This window comes from Mus pahari, chromosome 3 (genome assembly GCF_900095145.1).
Source record: "Mus pahari chromosome 3, PAHARI_EIJ_v1.1, whole genome shotgun sequence".
NCBI classification, from domain to species: Eukaryota; Metazoa; Chordata; class Mammalia; order Rodentia; family Muridae; genus Mus; species Mus pahari.
In genome coordinates, this window is record NC_034592.1 from 71122015 (window position 1) to 71136327 (window position 14313).

General features: G+C 38.6%; 1 protein-coding gene across 1 annotated transcript; it reads left to right on the top strand.

Annotated features, from left to right (window-relative positions):
• The first annotated feature begins 1026 nt into the window (after positions 1-1026).
• On the top strand, positions 1027-1962 carry LOC110317525 (olfactory receptor 2G3-like). Its single transcript, XM_021192006.1, has one exon. The coding sequence runs from the start codon at positions 1027-1029 to the stop codon at positions 1960-1962; it is 936 nt and encodes a 311-aa protein (XP_021047665.1).
• The last annotated feature ends 12351 nt before the right edge of the window (positions 1963-14313 follow it).

Below are 14313 nucleotides of genomic sequence, written 5' to 3' on the forward strand. Positions count from 1 at the left end.
GTATATCTTCAAGGCAAATAGGAAAAATAAAAAGCCTAAGGAGCTCTCAATAAAAAGTTCTACTTACTTTAACATGTTTAGATTCTTTTTAGTAAAGCTATTTATTTATAGTGGTTATAATCATAGATGTGAGTTCCAGGTACATGTAGCACCATCACGTTTTCTTGGCACTATTAGCATTAGACAGATATGTTTGCATTTATTTCTATGTGCTGCATAAAATTCATCAGACATTATTTTTTAATCTTTAAAATTCTTATAAGATTTATTATTTTTATTATTGCTATAATATCATTCTATATCACATAGCATGAAAGTGCAGGAATAAGGAATGAGTTATTAGTTATTAGTTTACCTCATACCTACTTTATCTGATTTTCAGTCTCTGTTCTTCATTGTGTTAGGATGGCTATGCAGTGTTAACTCGTATGAGGGTTAGTGATGTGGTACATGCCGTAACCTTGGTTTTACTTACTGATTAGTTAGTAAGTGGTGCACAGAATAGTGGCCTTCATTATTGTCTCTATGAATGCTGTTCCCATCTGCCTTCATGTTAGTTGATATTCAGGTTTCTCTGCATAGCCCTGTAGCCCTGGCTCTCCTGAAACTCATTCTGTAGACCACACTCACCTTGAACTCAGAGATCTGCCTACCTTAGCCTCCTGAGTGCTGAGATTAATGTTATATAATAATCACAACCATGCTTTTCATATCCTTTGAAATCATGAGATTTATGAATAAAGTTTTGGAGAATGAATAGAACATGGGGTGATTTTGACTGGAGAAAATGAAATTCTCTTTTAGAAAAGGCAAGAATGCTGATCATTTATACTAAACAATAAAGTTAGCATTGAAATCTTAACTGAAATTCCTTTCCAGAAGCTGGAGGACATCTTCATATTTGCACTAAAGTTCAGACACCCAAAATATCTATTTTCTTAAACCTTTGGTCTAAAATACTGCTTAATTGGGCATTTGGCTTTCAAGGTTGTACCTGGTTCTCTGAAAAGAAGGTAGCCTGCAAGGATGGACCATATGAAAATAAATTTCACAGTGACTGAGTTTGTGTTTCTGGGGCTTTCATCTGATCCCAAGGTACAGCTGGTTCTCTTTTTTGTATTCTTGTTTTTCTATATATTGTCAGTGGTTGGCAATATCATCATCATTACTATTATTCAGATAGAACCTCGCCTGAAAACCCCCATGTACTTTTTCCTTGCTAACTTGTCCTTTCTGGACATCTGCTACACATCCACCAATGTCCCGCAGATGCTTTCCAACATGGTGGGGAGTAAGAAGACCATCCCATTTGCCAGCTGTGCCACGCAGATGTACTTCTCACTCTCCTTTGGAATGATTGAATGTGTTCTTCTTGGTGTTATGGCTTATGACAGATATGTAGCCATCTGTCATCCTCTCCATTACACTGTTATCATGGACCAAAACACCTGTGTCCAACTGGCAGCCATTTCTTGGTCCAGTAGCTTCCTCAGTTCCATGGTTATCAATGTTCTCACCTTGAGTTTGCCCTACTGTGGACCAAATGTCCTGAATCACTTTTTCTGTGAGGTTCCTTCAGTTCTGAGACTGGCTTGTACTGACACTTCACTCACTGAGCTGGTGGTTTTTGTATTCAGTATCATCATTGTCTTCATTCCTTTCCTCCTTATTATTGTTTCTTATGCCCGCATCCTTCTTTCTGTTCTCAGGATGCGATCAGCCTCTGGGAGGCACAAGGCTCTGTCCACCTGTGCCTCCCATCTCACAGTTGTGACCTTATTCTATGGAACTGCCATTTTTATGTACATGAGACCACAGTCAAAGTCCTCCAGGGCTGGTGGGAAGGTCATTGCAGTGTTCTACACTGTAGTTACACCTATGCTTAACCCATTAATTTATAGCCTAAGGAACCAGGATGTCAAAGGATCTCTGAGGAGAGCTATCACAAAACAGAAGACATAAAGTCTATGCAAGGGCCATAAGCTCAACTGCTAATCTAGGATAATTACCACTACGTCTGAAGAGAGAGAATGAAAAATGCTTAGACCATCAGCTGTTTCACTGACTTTCATACAAACACATAAATCTATCTGAAGCAACAGGAAAAATAGTTCTTCCAAATACACAGTAGGGCATTAATGTGTCAAAACAATTGTCTTTATTGAATGAATGCAATTTGCTGTTTACTGGTAAAGTTTGTATCTCCTGAATTGCACTATAAAATGTATTAATTGAAATTCTCAGCAGGATGAAACTCCTGTTTTTAAAGTTTATTATTATTATTGTTATTATTGTTATTATTATTATTATTATTATTATTATTATTATTATTATTACTATCTAATCTTTTTGTTTTACAGTCCAGTTCTTATCCCCCTCCAGGTCTGCCCTCTGACAGTTCCTTATCCCATTACCCCTCCCCAATCTCCAAAAGGATGTCCCTCTACCCCACCAAACCTCCCCACTCCCTGGCACCTCAAGTCTCTCAAGGGTTAGGTGCCTCTTTTCACACTGAGGCCAGACCAGGCAGTCCTCTGCTGTATTCAGGTCAGATGCCTCAAATCATTTGGTATATGCTGCCTGGTTGGTGGCTCAGTGTCAGGATCTCAGGGGTCCAGGTTAGTAGAGACTACTGGTCTTCCTATGGAGTTGCCTTCCTCCTCAGCTTCTTCTAGCCTTTCCCTAATTCAACCACAGGAGTCCCAGGCTTCTGTCCATTGGTTGGGTGTTTTAAGTATCTGCATCTGACTCAGCTGCTTATTGGGCTTCTAAGAGGGCAGCCGTGCCGGGCTCCTGTCTGTAAGCATACCACAGCATCAGTAATAGTGTCAGTTCTTGGAGCCTCCCCATGAGTTGGATCCCAATTTGGGCTGGTTACTAGACCTCCTTTCCCTCAGTCTTATCTCTCCATAAATAATATAAATAACTTCAATAAGAGAAATATCAATTCTCAACACATGTAGAATTGCAGCTGAAGTCTTTTTTATATAAATTCCATAATTTTGATATTCTTATAGTCTCCCTGCAAACAAACCTCTGTAGTCTACTTTTGATTCAAAAGTACTTTTGGTTGATCTTATTAAAAATAGACTTGCTTAGCCATTTCTCCCTTCGGGGCTCAGGGAATTCTGAATAAGTGGAGGTGGTATGAGTGTAAGAGCCAAAAGGAAATACAGGGACAAAGTGTGTAGCAGAAACTGAAGGAAAGTCCATCTAGAGTATGCCCCACCTGGCGATCCATCCCATATACAGACACCAAGCCCAGACACTATTGCAGATGCCAAGAAGTGCTCGTTAACAGGAGCCAGCTATAGCTGTCTCCCGAGAGTCTCTGTCAGAGCCTGACAAATACAGAGGCAGATGCTTGCAGCCAACCACTGGACTGAGCATGGTGTCTCCAATGGAGAAGTTATAGAAAGGACTGAAAAAGCTGAAGGGGTTTACAACCCTATAGGAAGAACAACAATATCAACCAACGAGAGCCTCAGAGCTCCCAGGGACTAAACCACCAACCAAAGAGTACACATGGTTATACTTGTTGGGTGTCAGTGGGAGGAGAGACTCTTGGCCCTGTGAATGCTCAATGCCCCAGTATAGGGGAATGCCAGGGCAGTGAGTTGGGAGTGGGTGGGTAGGACTGGGAGCATGCCCATAGAAGCAGGGAGGGGGGGTCCAGAGGGAAAACTGGGAAAGGGGATAACATTTGAAGTGTAAATACATAAAATATCGGATAAAAGAGAAAAGATAAAAAGGAGGATGGAGGATAATATGAACATATGAAAACAGGGACTGAGGCAGCATACACAGGGCCTGCACAGGTCTACACTAGTTGGGGTCCTAGAGATGAGAAAAGTGAACATACACTCTCATCATGAGTTAGCTAGCTACTAACATATGATTTATTCATAGCTACTAATATTTTCTTCTACCTAAATTCAAGGGCCAATCAGTAATTATACAGCTCTGATGCTGTAGGTGGGGGTCCTACATATTTAAATATTAAATATTTACCAAGCAAAATAAAATGACAGTCATGAATGTAGACTTTAATTCATTACACAGAAGCTTAATATTTAGAATTTGCCTTGATTTACAAATAAATATGTTATATACTTTCTCATAGACAGCAAGTACATAAGGAAACATACATGCTTGATACATTTTCTTCAGAATAATTTGTCAAAAGGACAGGAGAAAATTCTAAATTCTTCCAAATATCACAAAATAAAATAGATATACTTATTTGATTGTTGGTAATTTAAAAACAACTATACTAACTTTTAAAAAGAAACTCAAAATTACCAATGATATGTAGAGTTGGACTTTTTGATAAACAAAAAATAATTATCTCCTAACTTAAAGGCTCTGAATTAAACATTCACTTACATTGCAAAGGCAATATTTTGGCTCAAAGCCAGTGGATAAACAACTGAAGGCAATGATTTCTTCCTTCTCTGAATCTATCTATCTCTTCATTTCTTGTTAATTTTTCTTTTGTCATAGTCAATAATTTATCATCAGGTATAATAATGTAAGCAAAGTAATCCAGACACCAGGGGAAGTAAACTAGGTCTCTTATAGATCTTGCAAGTACATGTTTTGTCCCTTTTATGTTTGATTCTTCTAACATGAAAGAGAAACTCAATATTTTAGAAAAACTACACGAAAAAAATCTACTCACTATACGTAGGGCATTGCTCAAAAAGGAACTCATTTTAAAGCTGACAAAAATGATAGGCATTTCATCCTTCACTACATTGACTTTCTCAATGTATAATTTGTTGGTACATGTGTGTGACCATGGCAACACAGTTTGCAGAAATAAGAAATATGGAGCATTCAATGATGTAAGGTGCTTAAAATATTTACATTTTGTTTATTCATTTACTTTATAATTTAAACATCTTTATTTTATTAACTAGTATTGATTTTAAAAATTATGGGTTTCATTGTGACATCAATATTGTAAAAAAATTATTGTGAAAATTATGGTTTCATTATTATTATTATTTTTAAAATTAACCCCCTTGATTTCCTATCCTTATCTTCCTCTGCTCTAGTCTTCCTTCCTGATTTAATAGTTTCCTTTTAATTTTTTCCTGATTTAATACTATACTCATTTCATCTTATTCCACTATGCCCAATTTCATGTAAGAGACTAAAATAATGTTATGTTATGTTTGTGTAAATGGATTATTTTAACAAAGCCTAGCATCAATAAAATACAGTCTGTTGCTATCACCTATATTTTTTTCCAGACCTTACTGGAAATTTTAGAAGGCTATCAAAAAAAAAAAGAACAAAATTATAATTTCAAGCTTGTATCTTTGATATGACAACATGGGATAATTGTGCTAATACATATTTAATGATAAATATATCTATTTACATGTTTATTTGGATGACCTATGGATCATATACAATAAATTTACCATAAACCTATGAAAATTTATCCTGAACTAGTATTTTTTGCTAAATTAAATTTTTTATTGGATATTTTCTTTATTTACATTTCAAATGTTATCCCCTTTCCTGGTTTCCCCTCCAAAAACACCCTCCCCCTATCCCCTCTCTACTCACCAACCCACCCACTCCCACTTCTTACCCCTGGCATTCCCCCACACTGGACCGTTGATGTCCGACTAGGCCCTCCTCTGCTGCAAATGTAGCTGGAACCATGAGTCCCACGTGGTGGGTCTTATTGCCAGATTAATTTTAAGGCCAATATTGTGATACAAATATTATAATGTTTTATTATTGTTATTTGTATATTTTATGCATGAATAATATCTATATTTTTCCATTAATTAATTTATTTATTCTCTTTACATTTCTCTCTCTCTTTCTCTCTTTCTCTTTCTCTCTCTCTCTCTCTTTCTCTCTCTTTTTAATAGCTGGAAGAAAAGTGGTTTTTTTAGATTATTTTTATTAGATATTTTTTCATTTACATTTCAAATGAAAGTACCCAAGGAGCTGAAGGGGTCTGCAGCCCTATAGGAGAAACAACAATATGAACTAACCAGTACCCCCAGAGCTCATGTCTCTAGCTGCATATATAGTAGAGGATGGCCTAGTCAGCTATCAGTGGGAGGAGAGGCCCTTAGTCTTGTGAAGATTCTAGGCCCCAGTATAGGGGAATGCCAGAGCAAGGAAGTAGGAGTGGGTGGTTTGGGGAGCAGAAGGAGTGTATAGGGGATATTGGGGGAGGAAACTAGGAAAGGGGAGAGCATTTGAAATGTAAAAGAAGAAAACATCTAATAAAAAAAAAATCTCTTTACATCTCAATTGCAGCTCCACCTTCTCCTCTTAGTTTCCCACTTGTACAGCCCCTGTCCCCATCTCTAATCCCTTCTCCTCTGAGAAGGCAGTAACTACCCAATGGGTATCAACCCATCCTGGTACATCAATTCATTTCAGGACAGGGGCAACCTCTTCCTTTAAGGCCATACAAGGCAGCCCAGTTAGGAAAACAGGATCCACAGTTAGGTAGCAGAGTCAGGGATGGCCTTACTCCAGCCTGGTGATCAAGTTGCACATCTACTACTCGGGGGTGGAGGGTAGGTCCAGCACATGTAGGCTCTTTAGGTGGTGGCTCAATCTCTGGGAGCCCCTAAAGGGTCCAAGTTAGTTGACTATGTTGATCTTCCTGTGGAGTTCCTATACTCTCCAGGTCCCTCAATCCTTCCTCCAACTCTTCCACAAGACTTCTGGAGCTCTGTCTAATGTTTGACTGTAGGTATCTGTATCTGTTTTGGTCAGCTGCTGGGTGGATCTTCTCCGAGGACAGTTATGCTAGACTCCTGCATGGAAGTATAACAGAATGTCATTAATTTTGTTGGGGACTGGTTCTTGCCCATGGGAATTGTGTCATATTGGGTGGTGATTGGTTGGACATTCACTCAGTCTCTGTTCAATCTTTCTCCTTGTATTTCTTAAATATTTTGGATCAAAAGTTTTGTAAGTGGGTTGGTATTCTTCTACCTGCACTGGGAGTCCTGCTTGTCTATAGGACATGGCCACTTTAGGCTCCATATCTTCCACTGCTAGGAGTCTCAGTTAGAATCATCCTCATAGAACCCTGGAGCCTCTCCCATACCAGGACTTCATGAAACTGAAAACCTTCCTTAAGCAAAGTGACACTGTCAACATAAAATGACAGCCTACAGAATCTTTACCAACACTACACCTGACAGAGGGCTAATAGCCAAAATAAATAAAGAACTAAAAAAGTTACATACCAACAAACCAAATAATCCAATTAAAAATAGGATACAGAGCTAAACAAAGAATTCTCAACTGAGGAATTTCTTTTCTTTTCTTTCTTTTTTTTATTATTATTTTCTTTATTTACATTTCAAATGCTATCCCGAAAGTTTCCTATACCCTCCTCCCACCTCTGCTCCCCTACCCACCCACTCCTACTACTTGGCCCAGGCCTTGCCTTGTGCTGGGTCATATAAAGTTTGCAAGACCAAGGGGCCTCTCTACCCAATGAGGCCATCTTCTGCTACATATGCAGCTAGAGACACAAACTCAGGGGGTACTGGTTAGTTCATATTGTTGTTCCACCTACAAGGTTGCAGCCCCCTTAAGGTCCTTGGGTACTTTCTCTAGCTCCTCCATTGGCGACCCTGTGTTCCATCCAATAGCTGGCTGTGAGCATCCACTTCTGTGTTTGCCAGGCACTGGCATAGCCTCACAAGAGGCCGCAATATCAGGGTCCCTTCAGCAGAATCTTGTTGGCATGAGCATTAGTATCTAGGTTTGGTGGCTGATGATGGGATGGACTCCCGAATGGGGTAGTCTCTGGATAGTCCATCCTTTCATCTTAGCTCTAAATTTTGTCTCTGTACCTATATCCTTTCATGAGTATTTTGTTCCTTATTCTAAGGAGGAATGAAGTATCCACCCAGTGGTCATCCTTCTTGGTTTTCTTGTGTTTTGCATAATGTATCTTGGGTATTCTAAGTTTCTGTGCTAATATCCGCTTATCAGTGAGTGCATATCTAGTGACTTCTTTTGTGATTGGGTTACCTCACTAAGGATGATATCCTCCAGATACATCCATTTGCCCAAGAATTTCATAAATTCATTGTTTTTAATAGCTGAGTAGTACTCCATTGTGTAAATGTACCACAGTTTCTGTATCCATTCCTCTATTGAGGGACATCTGGGTTCTTTCCAGCTTCTGGCTATTATAAATAAGGCTGCTATGAACATAGTGGAGCATGTGTCCTTATTACCAGTTGGAAGATCTTCTGGGTATATGCCCAGAAGAGGTATTGCTGGGTCCTCTGGTAGTACTATGTCCAATTTAACTGAGGAATTTCTAATGGCTGAAAAAACACTTAAAGAAATGGCCATTATATAACAGGAGGCTGAGAAACATTTAGGAAATATTAAAAGACTCTAAAATATTTTGAACATAAATCCAATTGGAATTTAAATGCCAAATCTTTGCTTATTGTTTTTCATAAAACTCAATGTATACTATGCAACTAACATTAACATTTCATTACAACCTTGAATTTACAATGAAAAAAGCAATTATTTAATATAAAATCTGATCTTTGGATATACCCTGAAATATAGATGCATTAGTAAATGATAAATTAATAACAGAAAAACATATTACAATGTATTTTCAATTTAGCTGAACACTGATCACATATTTGCTCAAAAATTACTTTCATTGAGTGTTTCATTGTGATGTTTTCAATGATATCTACAATTAAAAAAAAAGATTATTTAAAATGATTTAACCCCAAAATGTGATTTATACTGAAATAATAATTTGAAAACAAAACAAAACAAAGCAAAGCAAAACAAAACAAAAGCTTAGCAGGTTTACTTTTCCCTCGCAAGTGGGACTGAGGTATCCTTACTTGGACACTTTGGCTTACTGACCATTCTGAGTTCTGTGGGCTGTATTTTGAGTATTCTGTACTTTTCTTTTAGCTAACATCCACTTATTAGTGAGTACTTACCATGCATGTCCTTTTGTGTCTGAGTTACCTCACTCAGGATGATATTTTCTAGTTCCATCCATTTGCCTGCAAAACTCAGGATGTCCTTGTTTTTAATAGCTGAGTAGTATTCCATTGTGTAAATGAACCACATTTTCTGTATTCATTCTACTGTCATGGGGCATCTGGGCTGTTTCTAACTTCTTGCCTGCTACATTCTCTCCAGTAGTGACAAGCACAACAGGCCCCAAAACCTGGGTGCTGTCCTGAGGCAAAAAGTTCATGGAAACTTAGTCTCCTGGAACTGTGGCATCCCATAATATCTGTGTATTCCCTTCAGTATTGTTTTTTATAGGTGCCTCCAAACAATGACTTGTCAAATACCTAAGCAAACTTGAAATTTGCTTCCTGGCCTTCACCAATGCCTTAGGTAGTCCTTGAGCAAACCCTGGGCTTGTAATTCAGTAAGAATGTTGCCTATTCAGTGACATTCAGAATTGCCTCTAGTATTGTAAGAGAGAGTGAAAGAAATCAGGCTTTACTATCTACTACATAGAGTTAGAAATCTCAAGGTAAGCTTAGAAAAGTAAGATTAGAATTCTTAGTATAGTTATGTATGGCAGACTACATTACTTATTAGTAGAAAAGTCCCCCCACACTATTACTTAGAATAAAAGCCAAGTCGCTCCTATATACAGGAATTTACAATGCTTTAGGAAGAAGATCGGGCTGTGGTTTTAGAGTATTGCATTATTCATGAGAAGGTTAGCTAGAATGGAACTCCCTAGCTAGAACCACAACTTGGGTGTGAAAGTCCTTGCCCTGGGAGTGTAAAGACCTCACACCTGGCTTCTGAAACTATAGCTGACCTTAGATAGAGCCGACTTTGTCTCACTTGTTTTATTGCCCAGTTCCTGCCAGTCTTTGTGTTTACATTCTTCTGTTTTGTGTAAGAGTCATTAAACATCCGGTAACCTCATTTGTACCTTGCCGATGTGTCAGATGTGTCACCTAACTTCCCTATTTTATTCTGTATAAATAGTCTGATGCTCAAATTGACAAATTGCATTCAGTTTTACATCTCTCTCTCTCTCTCTCTCCCTCTCCCCCTCCCCCTNCCCCTCCCCCTCCCCCTCCCCCCCCCTCTCTCTCTCTCTCTCATGTCAGACTGTTTGTCACTCATTTGCCAAATCCTTGCTTGCCTGCAACCAAGAGACCCATTCCACACAGATCGGGGACCAAAGTAAGGTCTGTCGGCGGCACTTGCCATCATAAATAAAGCTGCTATGAACACAGTGGAACATGTACCCCTGTGGCATGGTAGGATATCTTTTGGGTATATTCCCAAGAGTGTTATATCTGGGTCTTCAAGTAGAACTGGTTCCAATTTTCTGAGGAACCTACAGATTGATTTCCAGAGTGGTTGTACCAGTTTGCAATCCCACCATCAATGGAGGAGTGTTCCTCTTTCTCTACATCCTCTCCAACATGTGTTGTCACCTGAAGGTTTGATCTTAGCCACGCTGATTGGTGTAAGGTGAAATCTCAGTGTTGATTTGATTTGCATTTCTCTGATCACTAAAGACTTTGAACATTTCTTTAGGTGCTTCTCAGCCATTTGGGGACAGCAAAAAAAGTAGAAACAGGCAACCTCAGGAGATAGGAGGTCGGGGGGGGGGGACCCTCTATGATGCACCAGAGGCCTGGAAGGTGAGAGACTCTCAGGACTCAAAGGGAGGGACCTTAGATGAAATGCCCAAGAGTAGCAAGAGGGAAGTTATACAGCCCACCTCCAGCAGGAAGACAGGACATCTGAAAGACTCAACAAGCTGCTGAAAGAGTCAGATGCAGATATTTGCACCCAACCAATGGAAAGAGTCAGCTGACCCCTGTGGTTGAATTAGGGAAGGCTGAAAGAAGATGAGGAGAAGGGCAAGCCTGTAGTAGGACCAGCAGTCTCAATTTATCTGGACCCCTGAGATCTCTCAAACACTGGACCATCAAACAGACAGCATACACCAGCTGATATGAGGCTCTCAACACACGTACAGTAGAGGAGTTCCAGGACTGTGTTCATTCAGATATAATGCACCTAACCCTCAAGAGGCTGGAGGCCCCAGGGAGTTTAAAGATTGTGAGGTGGAATCTCAGGGTTGTTTTGATTTGCATTTCCCTGATGATTAAGGACGTTGAACATTTTTTCAGGTGCTTCTCATCCATTCAGTATTCCTCAGTTGAGAATTCTTTGTTTAGCTCTGTACCCCATTTTTAATATATATATATATATATATATATATATATATATATATATATATATATATATATATATATATATTGGCTAGTAGTCCCCTATTGGATTTAGGATTGGTAAAGATCCTTTCCCAATATGTTGGAGGGCTTGCAGTGGACTGGCTCAGTCAGCCCCCCTCAATCCCTGGGAATCAGAGTCTCGGACAGATGGGCATACAGTCAGCGAGAATTGACAGACAGAAGCAGACAGGAGAGAGTATGTTGGATCTGAATGTAATGCCCAAAGACCAGACTTTTTTATACAGAAGAAAAGCAAGAAAAGCCAGGCAAACACATCCTTCAAGTTACAGTGACACAAAACAAAAGGAATGCATACATCAAAAGTTGGCGGGGGGGGGAGGGGGGGGAGACTGCGTTTACCACTTAAAATGGAGCCAGGTGAATGCTCTGATGTAATGCTAGTCCATTGTGAAACCCACCACCAGGGGTTCTTTAGTAAATCCCTTATGCTATTCCTCTGGACCTAGTGAAGAAACCTGCACCAAGTCCACCTGTTTCCTAGGCCATTGTGTATTCCTGTGTTTGGATGTGATTTGGCTATTGCCCTAAGTAATTGCTATGCAGACTAGCCTGGAGCTTTTCTAGCTCTGTTCTTTGTAATTTCTGATTATTTTCACTGTCTCTACTAGAAGTGAATTTGAATGTTATTGATAGGTAACATTCTTACTGAATTCCAAGCTCACTATCCACTTCAAGGATTTTCTAGGAACCACTGGAACACTGGTGGAGGTTTAGCTATATGTCAAAAATCAGTCTTTAAAGGCACTTATAATAGAACAATACTGAAAAAGAGCACATGGATTCATACACCAGACTGAAGCGGGGACAGGGTTTGAGTATATGGGCTATGGGAATGTCAAGGTTCCAGGATGCATAGTTTCCTTGAAACTCTTTGCCTTGTGAGTGCTTCCAGGCCTTGGGGCCTGTGAAGCAGACTTCACTGGAGTGGGCATAGCATTCTCCTCCTTTCTTTTATTATTTTTTAGCCGAAGTTTCAGAATGTCCCACTTCGTTAGAGCTACAGATCTCTGAAGAACTCTAAAGATGATTGGAAACACAATGATTACTAATAAAATAATGCCAATAATAATAACAAGTAGGATTATATATTGACCCCAATCCAAGGGATTCAATGTACGTAGGTTATTTTTTAAATCTCTGGCCAATTCATCAATGTTTCAAGTGTCTAAATGACATCTGCTAATATTTGAAATTTCTGCCTTTTTAGCCTTAATACTTGGTATATCCTGTCCTATTGCTAAAACTACCTTTTTTTAAAGCATTAACCCCTGCTTCCAATTTTTTATCTATAATATGCAGCTCTGACAAAGCTACAGAAATATTCCTATGCATATCATTAACAAAATGAGCGGTATGCAGCTGCTGAACTAAAGTTGTGGTAGATAATTCACTAAAGAAGCTAAAATTGCAATTAAAGCAGTAATTCCTAAAATCAGAGCAGCAACAAATGTCCCTTGGTCTAATAAGCTCGTTTAACCTTTTCAAAGTTTGCATTTCCAACTTCTCAAACCAAGGATCATTTCCTAACTCTAAAGGTAGCAAAACATAAGCAGTTCTCTTTAACAAAATCATAACAGCGGATTTCTTATCTAAATTAGGATCTACACAATTAGTTAATTGACAAGAATTACAATGAATATGAAAAGATATGCCAATATTGGTGATCTTAACTCTGTCAAAATTATCTAACAATATAGCATATAGGTAAGGTACACAAGCTTTTGCAGCTATAGGGGAGTTGGCCTGAATGGGCAAAAGCAGTGTCTCTGACACCCCAATACTCTGTAGCAGTCCCTCCGCCTCATGAGTCAGCATTTTTACTTGTTTTCCTTTTAAGTCAGCACCAGGTCTGTTCTCTTGCTGTAGTCTGTGGTGGATATAGGAAGAGTCTCTTCATTTTCCTTGCAAGTGTCTGTTCTCCCTGATTTCCTCCTTCTCTGTGTGCTCAATACAGCTTTCCTGTCACCACTGTCAGGGCACTCAGGAACTCACAGGTCAGCCTGTCACAAGAATCATTCTGGAAGCTAGCAGCATGCTTCTGCAGCTTTCTGTGGAAAAAAACAGAAACCTTCCCTCTACCCCATATTAACTCCCTGTTCAGGATCACGCCATGTGCCAGTAAGTAGATCCTTTCACTTCACTTATGCATAAGTATGCATAAGTAGAATACTATAAGGCACTCACTCAGCAAGAAGGTTTTTGGCATCTAAATTTTAGAATTTTAAAAATAAAAATGTGATTTAAATAATGTGCACGGGGATAAAATTCCTCCCCTTCTTTGTTTTTTTAGGAAGATATAATTTTTAAAGTTCCACAGTACCTTGTCTTTGAGAATTATAAAACAAACAAACAAACAAACAAACAAAAAACAAAAACAAAAACCCAAACTCAGTAACATGGATAACATTAAATTGTTGACAAAACATCTCAAATACTTGACTGTTATAACCAGTTCCAATCTGGTTCTGATTTGGATCACCAAGTATATAAAAAATTTTTTTTTAACATAAGCAATCGCTAACTACACTTTTAGTTGTTTCTCTTGTAGAGCAGTTGTAATAGAAAGCCTGAAAACGTATCAATAGTCACATATGCATATTTTATATATTTAATTGTTTATTTAATTAGAGATAAGCGTATCCATTTGCAATAATTAAGTATAAGTCCTCAAGAATTAACACTATTATAAGGAAGCAGGTAGAAACTGAGGACACTGAGAAAAAATTTTTACAATTTGACATGCATATTTTCTAAAAATACCAAAATATTATCTTAAGCCATTACTATTTTAATGATGTAAAGAAATGAGATTATATGGCAAATTATTCTTGTGTAAGGTATACAATCTGCCTGGGATATAAATCTAGCATGGCATTGCCTTAAGAGGTCTTGTCCAGGCAATCTAGAGCAAATTCTTAGATGTCCAAAGACAGTCTTCTTAAAGAACAGCATCTTTTCTTATGAGTTGTTTATGCATAAACAATTGCAAAATTGCAAATTCATAGTATCTGAGGGA

Excerpts from the sequence above, each read along its gene's own strand:
- LOC110317525 (XM_021192006.1), top strand. The coding sequence starts at position 1,027 with ATGGACCATATGAAAATAAATTTCACAGTGACTGAGTTTGTGTTTCTG.